The sequence below is a fragment of the Podarcis tiliguerta genome, assembly GCF_965153285.1.
Source record: "Podarcis tiliguerta genome assembly, chromosome: 11".
NCBI classification, from domain to species: domain Eukaryota; kingdom Metazoa; phylum Chordata; class Lepidosauria; order Squamata; family Lacertidae; genus Podarcis; species Podarcis tiliguerta.
This window is the reverse complement of record NC_139544.1, coordinates 20,476,112-20,499,831: the sequence shown is the minus strand read 5'-3', so window position 1 is coordinate 20,499,831 and position 23,720 is coordinate 20,476,112. Positions and strand designations below refer to the sequence as shown.

The 23,720-nt window shown below is 43.1% G+C and overlaps 1 protein-coding gene across 1 annotated transcript in view; it reads left to right on the top strand.

The window, feature by feature from the left end:
• The window catches only part of LVRN (laeverin), a 38,264-nt gene extending 14,769 nt beyond the window's left edge, over window positions 1-23,495 (top strand). Inside the window, exons 8-20 of the mRNA XM_083403824.1 lie at window positions 1,343-1,408; window positions 1,508-1,573; window positions 4,703-4,863; window positions 6,595-6,671; window positions 8,777-8,916; window positions 9,771-9,826; window positions 14,080-14,233; window positions 14,885-14,979; window positions 15,970-16,074; window positions 17,112-17,276; window positions 20,388-20,528; window positions 21,785-21,848; window positions 22,276-23,495. Coding sequence (XP_083259950.1) covers window positions 1,343-1,408; window positions 1,508-1,573; window positions 4,703-4,863; window positions 6,595-6,671; window positions 8,777-8,916; window positions 9,771-9,826; window positions 14,080-14,233; window positions 14,885-14,979; window positions 15,970-16,074; window positions 17,112-17,276; window positions 20,388-20,528; window positions 21,785-21,848; window positions 22,276-22,422 — 1,437 coding nt within the window. The 3' untranslated portion in view covers window positions 22,423-23,495. The remainder of the gene's footprint in view (window positions 1-1,342; window positions 1,409-1,507; window positions 1,574-4,702; window positions 4,864-6,594; window positions 6,672-8,776; window positions 8,917-9,770; window positions 9,827-14,079; window positions 14,234-14,884; window positions 14,980-15,969; window positions 16,075-17,111; window positions 17,277-20,387; window positions 20,529-21,784; window positions 21,849-22,275) is intronic.
• The last annotated feature ends 225 nt before the right edge of the window (window positions 23,496-23,720 follow it).

Sequence of the window (23,720 nt, the reverse complement as noted above, 5' to 3'; positions counted from 1 at the left end):
ATCGGTCACATGATTTGAAAAGTTAGTATGAAATTGTCACTTTTTCATAACATGAGAAAGGGAATTCTCTGCCTCCATTGAATTGAATGGTAAAGCCTTTATGACAGTTTTCCCCAAGCTGGTGCCTTCTATGTGTTTTGAACCACCACTCCTGTTGCCCCCAAACTGTTTAGCCAATGATCTGGAATGATAGGAGGGTACCAGGTTTGAGAAGGCTTCCTGCTGCATTCGAAGTGGAGTCTGTATATCAAATAGCAGTGTACAGTGGGGGGGGGGGCAGACGAGTGGCTCCTATGCACAGTTATGTTGGGGCAAGCCCCACTGAGAACAATGGCATTTACTTCAAAGGAAGCATGTGCTAGGGAGAAAGGTTGTTTTCTGCTGCTCCAGAGAAGCGGACACGGAGCAATGGATCCAAACTACAAGAAAGAAGATTCCACCTAAACATTAGGAAGAACTTCCTGACAGTAAGAGCTGTTTGACAGTGGAATTTGCTGCCAAGGAGTGTGGTGGAGTCTCCTTCTTTGGAGGTCTTTAAGCAGAGGCTTGACAACCATATGTCAGGAGTGCTCTGATGGTGTTTCCTGCTTGGCAGGGGGTTGGACTCGATGGCCCTTGTGGTCTCTTCCAACTCTATGATTCTATGATTCTATGTATAGGATCACACTGTAAGTTAGGTCCATTCCTTTCAATCGGTCTGTTCTGAATAAAGCTTTGTTGAATACCACCCCATGTTCCCTTCACCTGTGAGGAGACACAATATGTGCCCACATATCTAGAACTGGAGAGGGTTTTTAAGGAAGAGAATGACTGCCCGACAGGTTTGATGTGGTCAGCAAACTTCATCATTGAATGCCACAAGTGCCTTTTTTATTCTCCAGTCTGTTACTTCTGATTTGTGAATTCGGATCAATGTGGCTGTTAGGCTGTGTGAGATATTTTTACTCTTCTTTGTATCATTTGTGAAAATTACCTTAGTAATTATATATGCCCATCCTAAATAAAGCATTCTGTGGCAAAATAGCCTCTCACAAGATTCCATATAAAGCCATATAACAGTGTGAGATATACAAAATCTCATCACTTGGAGATGTATGATATGAGTGCAGGGAATCATTTTGAAGAAACTGTATAATATAAAAAGACTCTATATGGTTTTGCTGCAACATTCACACAGCTACCCATCTGAAAACGCCACCACAACAATCAATATATTTAATAAAACTACTAATTTGAATGTAATGTTGGTAGATTAATGTCTTGAGTTTCATGACTTGCAAAGTCTCATCATTCTAAATACATAAAGATAAATCATATCTATCTCTATTTTCCTCTCTCTTAGGGGGCTGCCATCATCCGGATGCTGTCCAACTTTTTGACTGAAAGGCTTTTAATGAAAGCACTTAATGTGAGTTTCAAAAACAACTTTACCAACAGTTGGATTCTCGACGACTATTCAAAATGTGTTGTCACTGTGAATTGACTAATTATACTTGTTTAATTACAGTCGTACCTGAATGCATTTTCCTTTTCAAATGCCAACCAGGATGATCTGTGGAATCACATTCAAAAGGTGATTAAAACCATTAGTGTTTTCGCTGGTGCTCTTGGAATATCCAGTGTGGGGGCATTCTTGGTCCTGTCCTGAAAGGCCTTCGAACCAGGGCTATGCATGGCCTCTCAGTAAGAACTGAGACCCAATCTGGCACTTTGTGTTGGCCCCAGGTCAATGTGGGGCCTAACTGACCCATAGCCATATGCCAAATCAATTTAGAGGCTAGCTCTAATGCTTAATTAGGTTTTTTCATCCTAGTTTAAACATGTGGTCAGGAGAGGGCTGGGAGATGAATGACCTGTTTGACTCTGCCTGATGTGGTATTCAGGGTTCAGCTAAAACCAGTGCACAACACTAGTTTGAACCAACAGTGCTGAACGTACTGTTCAGATGCTCTGCTAGTTTGGGCTCAGTGATGAGCAGCACCAAATACGTTCTGCATTAAGCCTCTTTGACATGTTTCAAAGTCAGGTCTTTCCCTGAGCAGCAGCTCATTTTTTTGATCTGATAGTTCAGGTGTGGGGAACCTTTGGCCCTCCAGATGTTGAACTACAACTTTCATCAGCCGCAGTAGGCACGTCAGGGATGCTGCAGTTCAGCAACATCTGGAGGGCCAAACGTTCCCACATCTATGATAGCTTATGTCTGGTACGTGATATTACCTTGCAGGCAGTGGTTAATAGCCCATTTAACACACACAAAAGTCTATATGAATCTCAGTACATTTATATATCTGTAGTTGTCTATAGTCCTTTCCGCCACCATCTGTGGGCAGTCATGTGCCCTCAGTCAGCAAAGCATGGGTGTGTCAGAAAGCAGTGTGTGAAGTGCAAACTTATCCCACATGAAAAGTTTCTACTTACCGTATTTTTTGCTCCATAAGACGCACCCGACCATAAGACGCACCTAGTTTTTAGAGGAGGAAAGGGGGAAAGCACTACACAGTTGTGCAGCTTCATTTGCAAAGAGGAAAAGCCCCCTTTTTTGAGGATCAGCTCAAGTTGTTGAGCTTACTTTGCAACGGGAAAAAATCCTGTTTTATGGGGTTCAACTCACAGTTCTGCAGCTTCTTTAAGAAAGGAAAGGGAGCCGTTTCCAGACAGATAATCTAATCAGCCAGTCACATGTCCCTGGGGAAACAAACAGCCTTCATCTGCAGAACATTCAACAGTGGAGGTCTGGGCAAGGGGGCAGGGCCAGAAAGCGAGCCAGCAATCACCCACACATTCACTCCATAAGATGCACAGACATTCCCTTTACTTTTTAGCAGGAAAAAGTGTGTTTTATGGCGTGAAAAATATGGTAATAAAGACTTGGGGAATAAAGTAGGTGGAGAAAAAGCCCCCATCCCACTTCAAGAACTGCTTAGATCAGGCACCCTATACATAATTGACAGTTTCATCACCCAGGCCCAATCACAAATTAGTATGGTAACTGGCTTCAATAGGATAAGTTGCTCTGGCAAATCTGGAGCTCAACAGGGGTCTTTCATCCCTCTTGGACCAGGCTATACCTCCCAGGCTCCTGTCCCTTCCTGAAGAGTAAAGGTAAAGGTAAAGGTACCCCTGCCCGTACAGGCCAGTCTTGACAGACTCAAGGGTTGTGCGCCCATCTCACTCAAGAGGCCGGGGGCCAGCGCTGTCCGGAGACACTTCCGGGTCACGTGGCCAGCGTGACAAGCTACATCTGGCGAGCCAGAGCCGCACACGGAACGCCGTTTACCTTCCCGCTAGTGAGCGGTCCCTATTTATCTACTTGCACCCGGGGGTGCTTTCGAACTGCTAGGTTGGCAGGCGCTGGGACCGAACAATGGGAGCGCACCCCGCCGCAGGGATTCGAACCGCCAACCTTTCGATCGGCAAGCCCTAGGCGCTGAGGCTTTTACCCACAGCGCCACCCGCGTTCCTGAAGAGTAGAGAGCCTTAAAGTGGTAGTCCTTTGGCCTGAAGTCTAATACTCTGAGGCTTTGTGTGTTACCTGTATTTGCAAGGAGATACCAGTGAGCTAATAGCCTATGATGTGAAGAGACCAGTCACTCAGTCTTGCTTGGGTGGTACTGTCTCTGGACGTCTGTTTGAGGGATTCTGTTTCTTGAGGCTCCTGGCTGAAAGGGTTCAGCTTCACTCCAGAGTCAGGGCCTGGGTCAGGGATCAGCAATCCCACATCTTGCACTGCTCAGCCCCCTGATCCAACGGGATCTTCTTCTCCGAGTTGGACACCTCGTTGCTGCTTGAGGTGGGTAATGGCAACCTTGCTTATGAAAACTGATCTGTAAAGTTAGCCCCCCGCTCCATATGAGCTATTAAATGTTAAAGAATGCTGGATTTTACTTGTGTATGAAGCAGCAAATAGTACCTGGAAAACCTGCTGTTAGTACAAGTAGAAACATTTATGTGAAATTAAATAAACCAAACTGTTTTCTTTTTTTTTTTTTTATAAATTTTTTTATTGCGTTTCTTTCCATAATTTTATAGGTTTATAAACAAATAAAGTAGTTACAAGAAACAAATTTTCTCTTTTTTAACAACAAAAACAAAATAAAACTTGGACTTCCCCACCCCTTCCGATTCTGCGTTCTTTGCATTAACAATGTCAGCATTTTGTTACCTTATTTCATACCTTGTTGTAACTTTCGAATGTTATGTATCCAAATACAATATATTATATCTCAATTTCAATACCTTTAAAATAAACATAACATATTCAATTTAAATTGTCTCCTTTTCTCTTTTGTCACTAATTTTACCATTTACTTAATCATACTCGCAGAAGCTTAACGTTTCCTAATCATGCACTTTCTTAGGATTCATACAGCTTATAATATTTTTTCAGATAATCTTTAAATTTTCCCCAGTCCTCCTCAATTGTTTCTTTATCCAAATCTCGGATTCTGCCGGTCAGTTCAGCTATCTCCATGTAGTCCATCAACTGCGTCTGCCAGTCCTCCAGCGTGGGCAAATCTTGAGTCTTCCAACTCTTTGCAATGAGTATTCTTGCTGCTGTGCTAGCGTACATAAACAAAGTTCTATCTTTCTTTGACATTTTCTGGTCCACCATGCCCAACAGGAAGGCCTCTGGTTTCTTAGGAAAGGTATACCTAAATACCTTTTAAACCAAACTGTTTTCTAATCCAGACTTTTCTTGAAGGTAGTAGATGAACAGAATGACCTCCAGTTGCCGGCGCCAGTAAAAGTTATAATGGACTCATGGACCTGCCAACATGGCTTGCCACTCCTAACAGTAAATCTGACCACTGGGAACATCAGTCAGGAACAGTTTCATTCTAAAAAAGGAACAAACAAGACCAAGTATGCCTAATTTAGGACAATTGTTTTAATTTTGATTTCATTTAGTACTTTGGTATATATTTGAATAGTAGGTAACTCTTTTCTTCTGATAATCTTCTATTTTTGCCTGAACTATAATTAGCCACATCTTCTGACTCTGCAAATTATGTTTTGCACTTTCCTTCCAAAGTAGACATTGAAATCCACCTTGGATGTCAACATGAATTATGGGGTTGTGCCAAAAAGGAGATGTGAAACATGCGCGTGGGGGGGGGGAGGGGGGGAGGGAAATGCAACCCTAGGGGTAATTTCTGATCCTCCACACTGTGGTTTGGATGATCATTTGAAATGGGCCGTTGTATTGTTTTTGTTCTCTATTAAGAGCTCTCAGTAAAAGGTAAAGTTAAAGGTACCCCTGCCCGTACGGGCCAGTCTTGACAGACTCTAGGGTTGTGCGCCCATCTCACTCAAAGAGGCCAAGGGCCAGCGCTGTCCGAAGATACTTCCGGGTCACGTGGCCAGCGTGACATCGCTGCTCTGGCGAGCCAGAGCCGCACACGGAAACGCCATTTACCTTCCCGCTAGTAAGCGGTCCCTATTTATCTACTTGCACCCAGGGGTGCTTTCGAACTGCTAGGTTGGCAGGCGCTGGGACCGAACAGCGGGAGTGCACCCCGCCGCGGGGATTCGAACCGCCGACCTTTCGATCGGCAAGCCCTAGGCACTGAGGCTTTAGCCCACAGCGCCACCCACGTCCCAAGAGCTCTCAGTAGTATGCTGTAAACAGCTTTGAGGTTTTTCTTAAAAATATAAAGTGGTATAGAAACTAAATAAATAGTTGCATTTTGTCAAAGCACTGTTGATTCTCTTGACATTAAACTGAAAGGCTTTTACTGGTGTCAAATATATGACAACGTGTGCCGCCCCAAGTGTCGTGCGCACACAACGTTTCCATAACTCCTATGATCTCAGATTTTGTGTCAGGATCACCTGGCATTTAATGCAAGATGCATCTTTTGGCTGATGGGGGGGGGGGAATGGTGTGCATAAACGCGGCACACCTGGAACCTTGGGCCTGTAATATCTGGGTTTAGTTTCCTGGGCTTTCAGGACCAACCATATTCATGTGAAGGCAAATTATTTTAACTGTTTTTATACCAAATTTTAAATTGTAACCTGTCCTGGGATCTGCTGGTGGAGGGTAAATAATAAATTTTATGAAAATTATGAAGATGAAAGCCGGGTGTGCTTAACAGTGCTTGCTTCTATATGGATTGTTCCCACTACGTGAAAGCACACTGCACAGAGATCCGTGAGACTTGCTTGCAAGTAAATCAAAGGGCAAGTTCTGGTTCGGAGTGGAGCTGTGTGCACGACTGTGGCTTCCCAGTTATTAGTTATGGAAAGTGAAGGTTTGTCATGCATATACAAAGCTTGACTTTCCAAATCTCATGGAAGTTGGAATTGGGGTCTGGGAAAGTTAGTGTACCTTGAATTAAAACTCACACCAAAACTCAAGTTCCAGATTAAGCTCTTCTTGCTCATGCCCAATATGATTAAAGTGAGTATTCTTTAGGTGCTGATGCAATTTGAAATGCACATTTAAAAAAGGATAAAGAAGTTAAAAGGAAAGGCTGAGAGAACTAGATTTTTTCCAGAAAATGTTTCCTAAATGTAAGTTATATGATTGCATTTGAACCATTTATTTACTTAGGTTCAATAAATAATCATGTGTTTTTGTCCTTAATGAAGCAATATGTGGACGATTCCCATTTCTTGGTCAAGAAACGGAACTGTACAACCTTTGGCATGGCTTGATAAGAGCAGCAGTAAGTAGTTTTCTCTCTCTCTGAATTTAAGAAAGCCTCTACAGTATTTGCAATACACAATCTTGAAAACAGGCTAAAAGCATATTAAGATCAATTCAAATAGCAGGGAGAAGGGGAACAAAATGCCAGATCTAGAGCTCTGCTGGGTTTGTGGCAGTAGGAAAAGAGGAGAGTGTTTTCCCCTCCCCTTGCCAGGCTGTTTCAGGGGCTGGCATATTTTCTCACCCCTAATGCTGGTGGAATAGGAACACTTTAGATCCATCACATTCAAGCACTCCCCAGCACATTCCCATTTTGCTTCTACTGACATTGGAGCCTCAACATGGTTAGGGAAAGAGACACAAGTTTCTGCAGCAGCTGGGGGGGGGGGATTTATGATGTAGTGAGGAAGCACTGATTATTATTTTTTTATAATATTTTTATTAAAGTTTTACATTAAAAAGAAAAAAAAATCAGAAAAATACAAAAATGCAAAAATACAAAACGACAAAAAGAACAACACAAAGAAAAAAAAGAGAGACATAAAAACAATTCCACTTCATAATATTCCTTGCATTTACTTATTTCCCAGACTTCCCCACACCTCCCCTCACTGTATTCCAATTCATATATTTGATCAGCAAATCCCTTCCCTCTATTTTACCTAATTTTTATCTTCATCTTAATATCTTAATATATCTTAATCTCCTTAATATCTTAACAAATTAAAGCCTTTTAATTTTACACCTTTTAACCTTTGAATTTTCTATACTCCTTCACCACTTTATTACTAATAACCTTTTACGTTCAATCCGATGTCATTCTAACATTCATTAATCTTATAATATTTCTGTAAATAGTCTTTAAATTTCTTCCAATCTTCTTCCACAGTCTCTTCTCCCTGGTCTCTGATTCTGCCGGTCATTTCTGCCAATTCCATGTAGTCCATCACCTTCATCTGCCAGGGAAGCACTGATTTTAATAGTCATACTCCCATCTCTTTTGGGATATACCGTATTTTTCGCTCTATAGGACACACTTTTCCCCCTCCAAAAATTAAGGGGAAATGCGTGTGCGTCCTATGGAGCGAATGCAGGCTCCTTGGCTTCAGCAATAGCAACGTGAAGCCTCTGAGGCACAGAGGTGCGCACCGACCCCTCTTGCTCTCCCGGCTTCAGGGATAGCCGCCTGAAGCCTTTGGAGCGCAGCGGGAACTTGTGCTGTGCTCCGAAGGCTTCGGGTTCCTTTTGCTGAATCTGGGAGAGCAAGACTCTCCTGGCTTCAGCAGAGAGGGAGAGCTGTGCAGCGCCCCTTCAGCGAAGCGGGAGGAGAAATGGAAGGGGCTCTGTTTCTCCTGCAGCTTTGCTGAAGGGGCGCTGAGCAGAGAGGGGGAGATTTTTTCCCCCTTGTTCTCCCCCTCTAAAACAAGGTGCGTCCTATGGTCGGGTGCGTCCTATAAAGCGAAAAATACGGTACTAGCTATATTTCAGGAACTTGCTGTCTGGTGCATCAGTTTAAGATCCAGGCATAGTCCTGCAGTATACTGTACTTCAGTGTTCCCCAACCTTGGGCCTCCAGCTGTTTTTGGACTACAACTCCCATCATCCCTCGCTAGCAAGACCAGTGGTCAAGGATGATGGGAATTGTAGTCCAAAAACAGCTGGAGGCCCAAGGTTGGGGAACACTGCTGTACTTCATCTTGTATTGATGTTTGGTGGGGATCGTTAACAACAAGAACACATTATTTATATGCCGCCCAGCTGACAACGTTGCCCCAGCCATTCTGGGAGGCTTCCAGCAAATTAAAACACAGTACGGCATTAAAAACTTGCCTATACAGGGCTGCCTTCAGATGTCTTCTAAAAGTCCAATAGTTGTTTATTTCATTGACATCTGGTGGGAGGATTTTCTACAGGGCGGGAGCCACTACCAAGAAGGTCCTTTGCCTAGTTCCCAGGTCTTTTTGGTGTGTTTTTTTTTTTTTTTTTGCTTTTTGTGCATTGTAGGAAGCACATTTGTGTATTTTCATATGTTTTATCTTACCTTAGAAATGAGCCCACAGTCTTCACATGCCTACAAAGACCACTAAATTCATGCCAACTTTGTTTCCTTCATGCCACTTGCAGAAATATTTCCAGAAATGAAGATATCAGATTCAGAACATGATTGGATTATTTTAAATGTGAATTGGACTGGCTACTATAGAGTTAATTATGACCAGAAGTCTTGGAGAAGACTGGCCAAAGTGCTTGAAAGAAACCCAAAGGTAAGGTAATGATTATTATACAGTCATGTGACCTTCTATGTCAAGACAACCTCCCTTTTTGTATGGGGACTTCAGCTTCTTTTTATATGTGGAGAATCACCTTTTTCTTTTACCACTGGTGATTCACCTTCTAAATGCTGCCACCAAATATTTGTACTATATATATATATATATATATATATATATATATATATATAACCAATGCCTTTAATTATATTCCAGTAGCTGTGTTAATTTAGACATGATATAAAAACATGTCTGGCTGGTTTTGTAATTGAATAAAAGTAACAATATATTCTTCATTTATGATCAACTATACAGATATGATGTACCTTCTCTACATTATTTGTGTATGTATGCTAACAGAAGTTTGCTTATCCAGCTAGGGATTGGCTGATTGTCCTGCCTGTTAATATTAGGCAGACACCTTTGCTGTACTGTTTTTGCTACCCCAATTTTTTTTGTTTAGGCAAGTCTACCCAAACTCTTAATTTTATTTAGTATATCTGTTATAAAACTTCAGATTTTTAAAGATATTTTGATATCTTTTATGCCTACTTTAAGATTTTATTTTAATTGTATTTTGTTATGAAAATTTTACATTTTTTAAATGTAATTCCTTTGCTTGAGTGTAAACTTTGTTAAGTAAATGGAATCAACGTCACAGTTCCAAATGTGCAACATCTCACATTACATTCATCTTGGAATAATTGAGAACCATTTCAATTAAAAGTATCCATGATCTTGACTTCGGGTGCTACAGATTCTTGTGAATATCTTGAAATGCAGTAGACGTATTTAATGAACTGTTTGGACCTTTTGAACGTGTTCATTTAATGGATGCAATTTTGCAGGCCATTCCTTCTGTAAGCAGATTCCAACTGTTCGGAGATGCCTTTGAGCTGCGATGGTAAGCATACCTCCCAAAGACAGGTTTTTGTTATATTTGTAAATGAGCTCCATACTTTTCCCACTTCTCTCTGCTTCTTTACACACACACACACACACACACACACACACACACTTCTTTTGCACCACCTTTTGCTTTGAGAGTGCAGGGTGCTTAGCACAAAAGAGTTAAGGGGAAAGTGGACATGGATAATGTAGTCCTACGTTAGGCTGCTGCAGTTTCCCCAGTTCCTTAGAATAGCCACACCAGCTATGATGATCACAGCTGCAAATTCAATGAAAGAGCTCCCCCACCTTCCTTTCCTCTTGGCTCACTCCAGTGATGGCCAAACTTGGCCCTCCAGCTGTTTTGGGACTACAATTACCATCATCCCTGACCACTGGTCCTGTTTGCTAGGGATGATGGGAGTTGTAGTCCCAAGAAAGCTGGCGGGCCAAGTTTGACCATCACTGGCTTAGTCCCTCAACCAGTGTAAATGCACAAGCAGATTAGCTGCTGGAAAAGGAGTGGGAAACCTTTTGGTTCCATGAGCCCTGCAGCTCCGTTGGGATTCGGTCGACAGGCCCTGATACAGGAGCAGGGTCTCTTTCTGGTGTGCCTTGACTTCAGCCACTTGGGAAAGGGGAGCAGGGATGCTGGCTTCTCCCCACCCCAACCTCCCAGCGGAACAGAGAGTTTCAGTGGAGACTGGGGAGGGCCATGGATCGCCATGGGGGAACAACAGTGTAGCAACCCCCCGCCAGCACCTGGGGTGGACCAGTGCAGTATTATAGCCTGAAACTAGGCAGACCTACCCATTCCAGAGGAGTGCTTGTTTGAAATCCCATCGTTGTCACAAAGCCGAATTTTGCAACTGAGCATGCCATGCCTTATCTTTAAAAACTTGACAGGCAGTGCATGGAGACTGTTGGTACATCTTGGTTGCTTCCGTGAAGGCCTGAACGTCTTGCTTGTGTCCACTGCCAAACCTGTACCATTATGTGCTGGAATAAAGATCTCTTTCTTTACCTATATGCAGCAACTGTTGTCTGCATGCATTGGGCATGAGGCATGACACATTTTGACCTGGTGGGCCAGATATTTCTCTTGCCCCACCACCATCCTGTGGGCCAATTCTGACAGGTGAGTGGGATCACCCAACTGTCAATTATCTGAGGTCATAATAACGCCTGTCGATTGACAAGCGGTGGTCCCACCTCTCTCTCAAAGTTGGCCTATAGGGCTGGGGGGAGATAGTGACAAAACAGGATAGAGTTCCCTGCGCATTCGCTGACGGCAGCCAGTGGGTGTCAGTCCTGCTTTGTGCAGGGTTTTGGTGTGTGAGAACCAAGCAGGATTGAACCCTCTGTGCATCAGCTTTCTGAAGGGATCAGCTGTGTATCTGCCTGCCCCACACCTGATGTCAGGTGGTTAGGGAGCAATGACCTTGCAGACCAAGTTTGTCCCATGGGCCAGAGGTTCCCACAGATTTAGAATCATAGACTTGTAGAGTTGGAAGGAATCATGAGGCTCATCTAATTCAACTCCCTGCAAATGCAGAAATCGTCCACCCAACGCAGGGCTCAAACCCGCGACCCTGAGTCTCATGCTCTACTGACTGAGCTTCCCTACCCCTGCGCCACAATACACATGCCTATGGATTCTGGCAGTATTGATGCAGCGTTACAGTAGAGTAGAGGAATAATTAGTTCAAATCTTTAACTGAAAAATATTTCTTCTAGAAGCAGAGGTTTGACTGAAAATAAAAGAAATGTTTGGGATTTATGTATAACTCAGGATCTTCGTCCATAAATCTGAAATCTGGACTTGCCAGGACTTAGGCTAACAGCTTGGCTTCCTTAGCCTGTTACGGTTTTTCCTTCACTGTTCTGTTTAATCAGCTAAGGTGTACACTGACCATAATGAAGATGTTAAGTTGTAGGTGAAAATATCAGACGACACAGCGATTCTTCAAACAGCTCTTGTTTATTCACAGGCCAGAACAGAACTGAACTGAAGGGTTTAGTCAGCCTGCTTAAATAGAGCTCCAGTACAACGTTACTGTAACAACTTTCTAAAACTATCCAATCACTGAACGTCACTTTCAATCCCTTATTTGCATAACTATCTACAGTATCCCCCTGCTGGCCCAGGGTGAGAACTTCAGTACATAACAGAAGACCTGCCTTATTTGTCCCCCAAATGTATAATTTGCCGCACACTTTTAAGCTGCTTACTCAGAAGCAAGTTCGACACAGCAGACTCCTTGGTGTGCTTAGAATTAGAACCCTACTCATAGAGGCTTTTGCCTGTGCAGCCAGCAGCCGATCACATAGTGAGTTCTCATAGACAACTTTGATCCTGCACTCCAACCATGTGCTTCCTGGTCTGCCTCTAGCCTGTGTCTTGCTCCTGCCCTCTCTTTGCTCCAGTTCTGAGTCCAGCCCACCTGGCCTCCCTTCTCCAGCCTCAACCTGCTTCCTGACTCTGCTTCCAGCTCCGCTTCCTCCTCCTATAAATTGCCTGCCTGGAATATCACCATTCAGTAATATTTGAACTGTGAGTATATATACACTGCTGTCTGCTGCACCTAATTCTGCGGGGACTTCCCTCCATTTGAGTTCTGACACGCAAACCATTAAAGTTGGGGTCATAATGCCAGCGACACGATTGCCACATTAGTTATACTGTGTAGGAAGTGATTTGGGTTATGAAGCTTCCCTTGCTGTTTCTCCCATTGCATTCCTGTCACTTAAGTTCCGTAGCAATTTAAGATTGTGCTTGAATCTGATTGATTTCACTTGGATTCAAGCTAAAATAACATTGCGTGCCCAGGTGGAGACCCCCTAACTCCAAGAGACCACCAGAAGGAATAATGACTTGTGACAACGTGTTAGGGAATTAAAAATTGGCCACAACTTTATTAAACCTTTCAGATGCAGGAAGACCTCGGCTTAGGCATCGGGTGTGTATCCCTCCTAGCCCCCAGCCGGTGGAACTGGGGCTCCTCAGGGTGAATGGAATATAGGAAGGTGCACTGGAAGACGCTTGTGTACGCAGGCAGCCCACCCCATATCCGCTCAACGCAGGGGAGTTCATTGACAATCTTTCAATGATTCCCTTTTCATAAACCCCTTTAAGAGGGGACCCTGGAATCTTCGTTGCGGGTGGGTGGGTGTGAGTCACCACTCCCCCCCCCCCCATTTAGGGAAGATAGATCAAAGGATTCCTCCCAAGGCCTCAAACCGCCAAAGTTGTGACAATTGCTATGGGGAAGGCAAAACCTGCCAATGCAGGGAAATTCCTTCCCAGCTCTTCAACAGCAACCATCAAAAGACCATAGCAGCGCCCGCTGAACAGGAAGGAAAATGGTTAACCAGCAAACAAGCATTAAGCAAAGGGAGGGGTGGGTGGGTGAAGCTCCAGAGCCAACTGCATGGTTGCTGCTGGCTCCGCTTCCTATTTATGCAACTGGCCCCGCCTCCGCACGATGCTGATAGGTTAAGTGGGGTTTGGCGGGAACCCCCAGCTGGTGAGTCCCACGTGGCCCTGGGGGTGCTGTGTGCAGTCCCACAAAGGGAGGTGTGAGCACTCATTCCCTGGAAACCACCCATAGACTTCGGGGCCTGGGGATTTTCTCAGCTCTGGTTGCCCATTGAAGCTTTTTAAACTTTCACTTCCTATAACTGACAACTGTGAAGCTACATATGTGCAACTGGCCCCACTTTGAATCACGGCTTCACATTCGCCGGATCATGGCCTTTGCATGGAAGCAAGTTCCGTGGATTTCAGTAGAATCTGCTTTCATTTAAAGGACTCTTTGCATATCATTTCTGAATGGAGACACTTCAGCTTGTAAACAACCCAGCATTCCCCTAGCACAGGGGTAGGCAACCTAAGGCCCGCGGGCTGGATGCGGCCCAGTCGCCTTCTTAATCCGGCCCACAGACGGTCCAGGAATCAGCGTGTTTTTACATGAGTAGAATGTGTGCTTTTATTTAAAATGCATCTCTGGGTTATTGATGGGGCATAGGAATTTGTTCATCCCCCCCCCATATAGTCCGGCCCACCACTTGTCTGAGGGACGTTGGACCAGCCCACAGCTGAAAAAGGTTGCTGCCCTAGCAGAATATTCTTTTGTGAGCTCTCTTTAAAGTATTTCAAGAGCAGACCATTTATTTGCTTGTAATCATTGTCTAATAATGAAAACACATGTACACATATGTACATAGCTGCTTGTATGCATTGCTTAAATATGATTTCTTTTAATATAGGTCTGGTTATACTGAGTATGATACTCCACTATATTTAACTAAGTACCTTGAAAAGGAAGATGATGCCTTAGTGTGGGAATCGGTACTGCATCATCTAGAAGTTGAGACTTGGGGGCTCATTCAGAGGGATTATGAATTATACCCAGTTTTAAAGGTATCTAAATTCTGAAATTTACGGTGCTTATTTTACAATGAGTACAGATACTTGCTCGTTGGTGTGACATTTCCCCATTTGAATGCATGCAGAAAAGTGTCCGTTAATGTAACGTCCAAAGAGTTAGCTATATGTCTTGCTGTCCACTTAGGAATTATGTGTTATTTCCATCCTCATTCTAAGTAGAAAAAAGCATTCACACAAGCAGCAGCAATATGTTCTGTTATTTTGTCAGTGAAATAATTTTTTTGACATTGCAGGGCCATATTTTAATATAAATTAGATATAATAATCTCTGCTATAATCGTCGTTATTGTCATTCAGTGTCTAAAACACTAAATATTGTACAGAACACATGGGGGAAATATCCTTGTCCAAACAGCCTTTCTATAAAATGTAGACAAAGGAAATAATAATATAATAAATATTGGAGGAGGAAAAGGAGAATGCTAAAATGAAAACCACAGTACCTTAACCTAGGTTATCTACTTAAGGCTGTGCAGTCCCTATACATGCTTACCTGGGACAAAAAGAAAATTTATTTCAGTGGGACTTCTGAGTAGATATGAAAAGATTGTGCTGTTTGTATTAGAAGAAACGTAATAAAAGTAGAGTTCATCTATATGTTACATCTTTCTCTTTTCTCCAAAGAAATATTTCTTAACAAGGATTTCACCAATATGTCGTCATTATACAAATCTCCTTCGTCAGAGCTTTGAAGTACTGGAAGATGAATTATATACTCTGTAAGTCCTTATTTTTTTTTTAATAAACCAGCATCCTTATCATGGAACTTGCAACATAAAGGTAAGCCATCAGTTTATGTCTATCAGCTGCACCATGCTGGGTCTCTAGCACACTGTACATGATATATGGAAGAGGAGAAATAAGGTCTGCTTAATTATAAATGACGCATAAATTGCAATGGCCAACAAAAGCCGATGAGTAAAATCTGTTGTTTTATGTAATACTCTTCACAATCCTAAATTTGAAAGTTCAGCGCTGAGAACTTTAGAAAATGCAAGTAGCAACATTGCTACTTCATTACTGTCCTTTCCTTTAAAAAATTCCTGCCAGTTACAGCTACAAATCCTTCTGTGATTTCCCACCTCCACTGTATCCTGTTCCCGGTCTTGTAAATTTAGTGCTAGTTGTTCGAGTCGCCCTGTCATCCAAGCATATGAACATAGACTGGGAATCTATTCAACCACGAGATAGAATTGCAAATTTGGAAGAAATTAAAAAGCCACCTGTCCGAACCCCATGCACAGAAACAGAACTATTCACTCATCAATCCCATCCTACTTCTGAAATTAAATTGTGCAGTCCCAGTGAGAGCAGATAAACTGCACAATAGGAACATAGAAAGCTGCCTTATTGGTTTATCTAGCTCTATGTACTGTATACATGTACGGTAACTGGCAGCAACTCTCCAGGGGTTCAGACAGGTAACCTTTCCTAGCCTTACCTGGAGACGCTGGCAAACTGGTACTTGAATTCAAAGCAGATGCTCTACCAATGGGCTGTGGCCATTCCCTATAAATAAACTCACATAAAAACTCAGGTTCCCAAAGGTGCCTGCAGAGGATGCAGTTCCAGGTGACTCCAGTGTTAGTGCATTAGTTCACATCAACTCCCCCCCTTTTTTGGGGGGGGGAAATGCAACACATTTAATACGTTTTTCTGTCTGTCTCCGTTTATTTATTCATTTACATTTTGTTCTTTCTTCCAAAAAGGGGCATAGGAACCATTATAAAAACTGCATGTCGGTTGGGGTTCCGTGACTGTTTAGACCTAGCTTCCGAAATCTTCACCAAGTGGATGAACGGCCCCAATTTTGAGTGAGTATGGTGCGTAATATCTGTCTGCAAATTTACAACTGAGAAAATACAAGCTGGTTATGGATGATTTCCGCAGGGGTTCAGTAAAAAGGATTTTCTTCCCCTTCTGACAGGTCAGATACATATTTGGTAATAAAGAATCATAGAATTGGAAGGGACCCCTAACGCCCCTGCAATGCAGGAATATGCAGCTGCCCCATATGGGGATTGAACCTGCAACCTTGGCATTATCATCAGCACCATGCTCTAGCCAACTGATCTATCCAGGCTGTCGTGTATTGGAGCAAGTGAAATTTTCACAAAACCCTTCATCAAAAAAACAGTTATTCAGTTCACAGAATGGCTGAGTAGGTTTTCCTTTGCGTTAGGTGTTGATTCATTTGGAAGGGGCCACAATTAGAGTGTGAACGAGGGGTGGAAGTTAGCTTCACACATGGCAATACAGTAACACATCAGTTCATATTAGCAAAGTAAGAGTTACAGTTAAAGAAGTTCGGTTGTTCTTTGAACAGCATATTGCTGCACAAATAAGTGAGATTGTAATAGTCCAAGTAATGTCCATCGTTTTCTCCATTGACTGCTTTCTATCATAATTAACAAACCGTACAAATACTAAAGGCTTTTCAATAAAAGCAAAAGCTTTTCAATAAAAAGGAGCGATCGTAAACATATTTCTGAAATATTCACAGAAGTTTCTTAGTTGAAGATTTGAAAGATTTTCAGAATTCTCAAGTTAAATATTTGAAAACACAAAATTTCAAACTTGGCTTAATTATTCTCATGATGTTGTTCTCTTTGTACGTAGGTCATGTTTTTATAGGAATACTCAATTTTATCAGAAAAGAGTATAGCATTCCCAATTAGCAAATTCTCATTTTTTGAAATGGAGAACTCTAAATTCCTTTTGTCTCAACCACAGTGTATGATGTGAAATTCCATCAGCCATAGTGACAGATTTCATTATGTCAATAGGTTATTTTAAATTGTGAAACAAAGGACTGCATGGTGCCCGTTCTAAGTGATATTCTCTCTTGCAGGGTTCCCTTTTCTATTAGCAGTGCCATTCTTTGCTTTGGTATTCAGCTGGGTAGTGACAAAGAATGGGACTTTGCATGGCAGATGTACAAGCGGAATGATAGTCAAGGAAATTATCGCCTACTCTTCGCCATGAGCTGTACCCGTGAGCCATGGTTACTTCAAAGGTGACCGCAATTAACTTACTGTTTCAGTGCATTTAAAAAATGTTTGCCAAATTTGTTGTTGGCATCCGTCTGTCTCAAAAGACAATGGAGTGCGCCTAGGTGGGGGGGTGCGCGCGGTGAAGTCAAACTGCTGTTTTAACAGCACTGAAGTTACCTCTCCAGGTCTTAAGTCCGTATGGAGGTCCTGGTCTGCCCAGGTAACAAGACCCCATTCTCAGCCTCACTGATGTGGTCCAAAGGAAAGCAGAGCAATACATTTGGCAGCAGCTTGGCTCCAGGAGTTGCTGGAAAGAGGCGTGCAGTGGTACCTCAGGTTAAGAACTTAATTCGTTCTGGATGTCTGTTCTTAACTTGAAACTGTTCTTAACCTGAAGCACCACTTTAGCTAATGGGGCCTCCCGCTGCTGCTGCGCCACCGCTGCACGATTTCTGTTCTCATCCTGAAGCAAAGTTCTTAACCCAAGGTAATATTTCTGGGTTAGTCTGTAACCTGAAGCGTATGTAACTCGAGGTACCACTGTACAAGGTACCATTCAAATGTCTTAGGGACTCCACTCCAGATTTGTTTGAAAATCAGTAACATTATACATCTTATTCATTCAAGTTTTTCTCTGGACAAGGGAAATTCACCACTGAATTTTGTGATCCCTTATAATACTACTACTACTACTACTAATTTCTTTTTTGCTGGGTTATCTGATCAGTTATCGTGAATTTATGCTTAGTAGCTGAATGGTGCACTGAGGACAAACAACAGAAATGGTGTGAAAAGCGTTACTCTTTTTTGTTTTGTTTTACACAATCCATTCCATGAGCTCTCCACAGCTGTTGCTCCCCTCTCTTGATGTGGGTGAAACGCCTAGCAACACAAACCAACACAAACCCTTGCTGTCCAAGTCTAGCACACAATCTTGCAGAGTTTGTTAGGAAGGCAGTCTTCTTCTCAGGATAAAGTTAGCTAATGTGCACTCAGAAATCTTCCCTTCCTCCGCAACACTTCAGAACTTGCTCCTTGATTGTCAGGTTGGCGGGATATCACACATACACACAAAGGATTTTTTTTCTTGAACGGGACATTTTTGGATGGAAGTTGAATTACTCTCAGCACTGGGGGGGGGGGGGAGAAGAGAACAGAACTGGTGGTTTGTCTGTTAACTAGGGGCCTGAATGGTGTAGTTAAGAAAGTCCATCTTTAATTAACAAAGTGGTCTTAGGTGCCTGCGACTTTAGGAGAAATTGTCCACAGCTGCACCTCTGCAGTCATAAGGCAAAAATTTAGAGCAAGAAGACAACATTTTTAGGATTCTCTGGATAGGTCAGGCTTCAGCAGGGGCTTCCTTTAAGACAAATAATACACATTCCAGTGGCTTTGTGCTGGTCCCGTGGGTTACTGGAGAGGCGAGGTCCAAGTCCGGTCCGTGGTCAAAGGTGCAACGGGAAGGCAGTCTGTAGTAGCTGAAGCTGGGTACAGGGTAGGGAGCCGGGTGAAGTCAGGAACAGGCTTGCAAGCAGGGAGCCACGGCAGGTCAGGACCTCAGGCAGGAAAGCAGGGCAGGGTTCATGCAGGAACTGGCAACCAACAACGTTGCTCCCGCAATCCTATGGTGACTCGCCTCTCCTGGCCTGGAGGCGAGCACTCCTCCTGCGGGAGCTTAGTTCCCTCTGCCTCTCTGCCCTGAGCCTCTGCAGCTCAGGAGAGGCTGGAGGGTTACCGGACCCAGAGGCAACCTCAGCTTCCCCTGACAGGGCTGAGAGTGGAGCACCTGCAGGCAATGGGTCCTCCATCACCTCAGGAGCCAGAGCAGACTCAGCTGATGCCTGCACATGAGGATCCAGCACAGGTGAGGACCCTTCAGGCTCATGCCCCAGCCCCAGCTCAGCTGGTTCTGGAGGCGGGGAATCCTGTGCAGGCTGGGATCCCTCAGGTTCAGCATCCAAGTCTGAATCCTTGGCCATCGCAGGCTTACAGAAAGCTACCAGGTTGGTCAGATTTTGCATTCACATGCAGGTTCTTCATGTTCCTTGTCCATTATGCTTTATCTCAGAAGTGGGGAATCTTTGGCCCCTCAAATGTTACTTCCGGGCTACCTTTGAAGGTGACCCGGAAACTACAACTAATCCAGAATGCGGCAGCTAGACTGGTGACTGGGAGTGGCTGGCGAGACCATATAACACCGGTCTTGAAAGACCTACACTGGCTCCCAGTACGTTTTTGAGCACAATTAAAAGTGTTGGTGCTGACTTTTAAAACCCTAAACGGCCTCGGTCCAGTATACCTGAAGGAGTGTCTCCACCTCCATCGTTCTGCCCAGATACTGAGGTCCAGCGCCGAGGGCCCTCTGGCGGTTCCCTCGCTGCGAGAAGCCAAGTTACAGGGAACCAGGCAAAGGGCCTTCTCGGTAGTGGCACCCACCCTGTGGAACACCCTCCCACCAGATGTCAAAGAGAAAAATAACTACCAAACTTTTAGAAGACATCTAAAGGCAGCCCTGTTTAGGGAAGCTTTTAATGTTTAATAGGTTATTGTATTTTAGTGTTTTGTTGGAAGCCCCCCAGAGTGGCTGGGGAAACCCAGCCAGATGGGTGGGGTATAAATAATAAATTATTATTATTATTATTATTATTATTTAAACTTCAGCTCTCACCACCCCTAACAAACGTGGCCAATGATCAGGTTTGATGGAAGTTGCAGTTCTGCTGCGCAGATTCAAAGCAATGTAGTAGCAAAGTCTCCCTGGGAGCATTAGAACTTGATGATGACACTATTTGGAATGTATGTACATACAGTGGTGGCATGAGCCCTTTGTGCTAGCTAGCCACTTGTAGGCAGCTCTGGTTAGTTTTTAAAAGGCAACCAGGAGGACAAAGGGGCAGCTCTCTGACTGTCTCAAAGAAAAATCCATAAGAGAGTTGGAGCAAGGCAATGGAGTAAGATCTGGTGTGTCCACTTTGCAATCCCAGTTCACTGGATTCCTTGCCCAGCCCTATTTGTCTCCCCTCCACAATGTAAAATGTATGAAGATGGAAGTCTGGTGCTCATCTTAGAAGTGTTTTGGAAATTGTTTTCTTTATTATAATGTTTATGTTTATTTTGAATAAACTTCTCTTTAGATTCTTCCAGTATATCCTGAACGATTCTGTAATTTCACTGGATCTTGTATCAGAAGTAATTAAACACGTGGCAGAAAGTGAGGCTGGCCACTGGATAGCATGGAAATTCATAACAGAAAATTGGTCGCGTTTATATAATAGGTATGGCAAGCGACTGCTTTACGTAATTTCCCTTTAACTTGATTTTCTAATGTTAATCTGCTGGGTCCAGTAGGGCTGAAGTGTTAATTACTTTGCAAATGTTTTGTTTTACTTGGCTATCAACAGAATAAGAGATAAAATTCCTCCCCCCCCCAAATAACCCCCCCCCCAGACAATGGTGGTGTTCTTGAGAATCTATTAAGCACATTAATTTACTGGAAAATATAATAAACATCACAGCATTAAAAAATGAACAGATATTTAATGTTATATACCGTATTTTTCGCTCTATAAGACGCACCCGACCATAAGATGCACCAAGTTTTTAGAGGAGGAAAACAAGAAAGCAACGTAAAGCCTCTTGAGCGAAGAGGCAGGACGCTGCAATCCCTCTAGCTCTCCTGGCTTCAGCGATAGCTGTGCAGCCTGCATTTGGTCCATAAGACGCACACATATTTCCCCTTACTGTTTAGGAGGGGAAAAGTGCATCTTATAGAGCGAAAAATATGGTACTTGAATATATAAATGAAAAGTATCCAAAACTCATTGGCTTGGAACCAACATATTATCTCAAATCCATTTGCAGAAGGAGTAGAAGTTCCTACTCATGGAAAATTGGGGGGGGGGGGCAGGCCACCCCCCCATTCCACTTTGTCATGGATATTCCAAAGTATCTCCCATACTGTTTCAGAGTTTTCTAACTCTGCAGATTAGGTTTTTGTTGGGCACCTGGGGATGCAGGGAAGGTTGGGGGTGGGGGAATATTTACCTGCCTCCTTTCTGCTCACAGAGGCATTTCATGAATGAGATTCAGCTCATGGGAATCTCTGGATCCGATCCATTATCTAGAGCAGGGGGTGACAAACCATTTCCCCCACTGAGGGCTGCATTCTCTTCAGGGGGAAGTGGGCAGGATACATGCATCCCTGATACCAATATAACCCAGAGACGAAATATTCAAGAATCATACAGAAAATAGTATACGGAAAACATAATAAGGGTGTTAAACATGGGCAGAACCTCAGTTAGTTAAATATTTTTATTTACTTGATTTAGGGGGGGGGGCCTTGGCTACGTCCGTGGTGTTAAATAATAGAACATTCATTCCCTTAACAAGGTGAATTGTTTACTCTGGTAATACATATGAATGTTCTGTCAAACTTTTGCAAAATATGTTTGAGTGAAAACGGACGAGTGGGGCACGCACAACATTTTTATCAAAATGTTTCTCTTTATAAACATGCTTTCTTTTATAGGTTCTCCTTTGAACCATTATATGCTTTCATGAATTCTATCAGTACAGACTTCGAGGTTCAAGTGGTAAGTAGAACAGACACAACATAGAACAGTCACTCTGAAAATGAAGGATTTAAGCCCTTTAAAAAACAACACAACTTATATAAAAACCATGTGGAATAGATAGAATAATGCAGCTGAGTTTCTTAGGTAGTTCTGCTGCTTAGAAGCCTTTGCCCATCTCTGATCCATATCAGCAGGGGCTGGAATCTTCTCTTCAATTGCCCAACGCCAGAATGGACAAGAGTCCTGTGAATTCCTTTTCTCTGTTCTTCTGTGTTTCCCCCCAATGTTATCCTTCTGTGCATATGAGGGTGGTGGAAATGAGGGTTGGAGGTGACAGAAATGTATGTAGGATTTTTAAAAATAATTAAAGAGAGAGTGAGTGGAAGTGAAAATGCAATACTTTGAATAACAACTGCCAATTTACCATAAACGTTAATTATTTTAGGTCCAGGTTTTTCTTAACAATACACTTGAACCAGAACAAAGAACAACCCCTACAGAGATGCTGCAGAAAGCAAAATCTAGAAATGAAGAAAGAAAAGAATCGGTTACTAAAATGGTCAAGTGGCTACAAAGAAATATGGACATCTGACATTTGATAATTCTTCCAAATATCTGTGTTTTTTGGTAACTGTTTAGTAGCATTTTTTTTTTTAAAGGAGCACATATTTTGTGCATAGAGCTCCCACTTCATGTTTTAGTCTTGCGATAGTGTCTTTGCAAATCAGTCTACTGCGGAGTCAAATTTCTACTCAGAACATTGCCATACAAGACAGAATGAACTAAAAAAATAACCCCATGCCTAAACAAAGGTAAAAGGAAACTCAAGGAATATCTTGACGCTTATTTCAAATGGATGGAATGTAGCAAGCCTTACCAATGGAAATGAAGAACTAGCAACTAGAAGAAGCCATTGTTGTCAGTTTGCTATGTGACGTGGGACACTTTGGGCTACACATCTGTAAAATTTCAGCTTTCTTGCCTTTTAAAACGCACTAAGGGGGGCACCTCAGCTCGCTCAACTTGCCAACCCCCCAAATACTCCTTCCACATCAACCCCCTAGAGCTTCCCCTTGGGGGGTAGTTACCCGAAGTAACTACTAAACTTCCTTTTCACTTTCCCTGCCCAGTTTCTGAAGCCACTTTTCTTCTATTCTGCAGCCCCACTATCTCTCCCCCCCCCCATTGACACTGCTAAACACCCTTTCCACCGTCTGTCCAGTTATGAAGCCACCATCCCCCTTGTTCTTCAGAAGCTTTCATCTTCAATCCCATTTCCATACCTCCTTCTACCTTGCCACCCCCATTTTCACGTTCACTTCTTTATTTCCTACAGCCCCTACTTTCCTCAACTCACTATTGCACACAGATCGCCCGTTTCTAGGCTTTTTTCTCTCCTATTGTCAGTCCCATTCTGCGCGCACACACCATTAACCTCTTCACTCCCTGCTTCCTACCAACTCTTTCCTTCAACTTTCCATTGCGCTCAGACTACCACCCCATTTCCACGCCTCCTCCTTTCTCCTTCTATTCTGCATCCCTCTTTTATGCACACTCCCCATGCTGGTATTTGTTACTGTGCTGCTAAGCCTATCAGGCTTTTCAGTTGATGGATGTTGTACAACATGGATGTTTGCTTGTTAATAAAATATATCTTCTAAATTACTACACGGAATCTGGAAGTTCATGTCAAAGGCAACGCACGGTGCCAGAAGTGAAATACATGATTGTGTGATGGGACTGTAGAATAGCTGAGGGCTCTGCATCCTTTTCGCCACATGAGAAAAGATGGCCAGTGACTCTCCCTGGGCAGGAAGTGATTTCTGTTGTGAATTCAGCCTTGCCTGAAAAGCAAAGTCTTCCTGGCTTTAGTCCAGTCACAGGTAATTG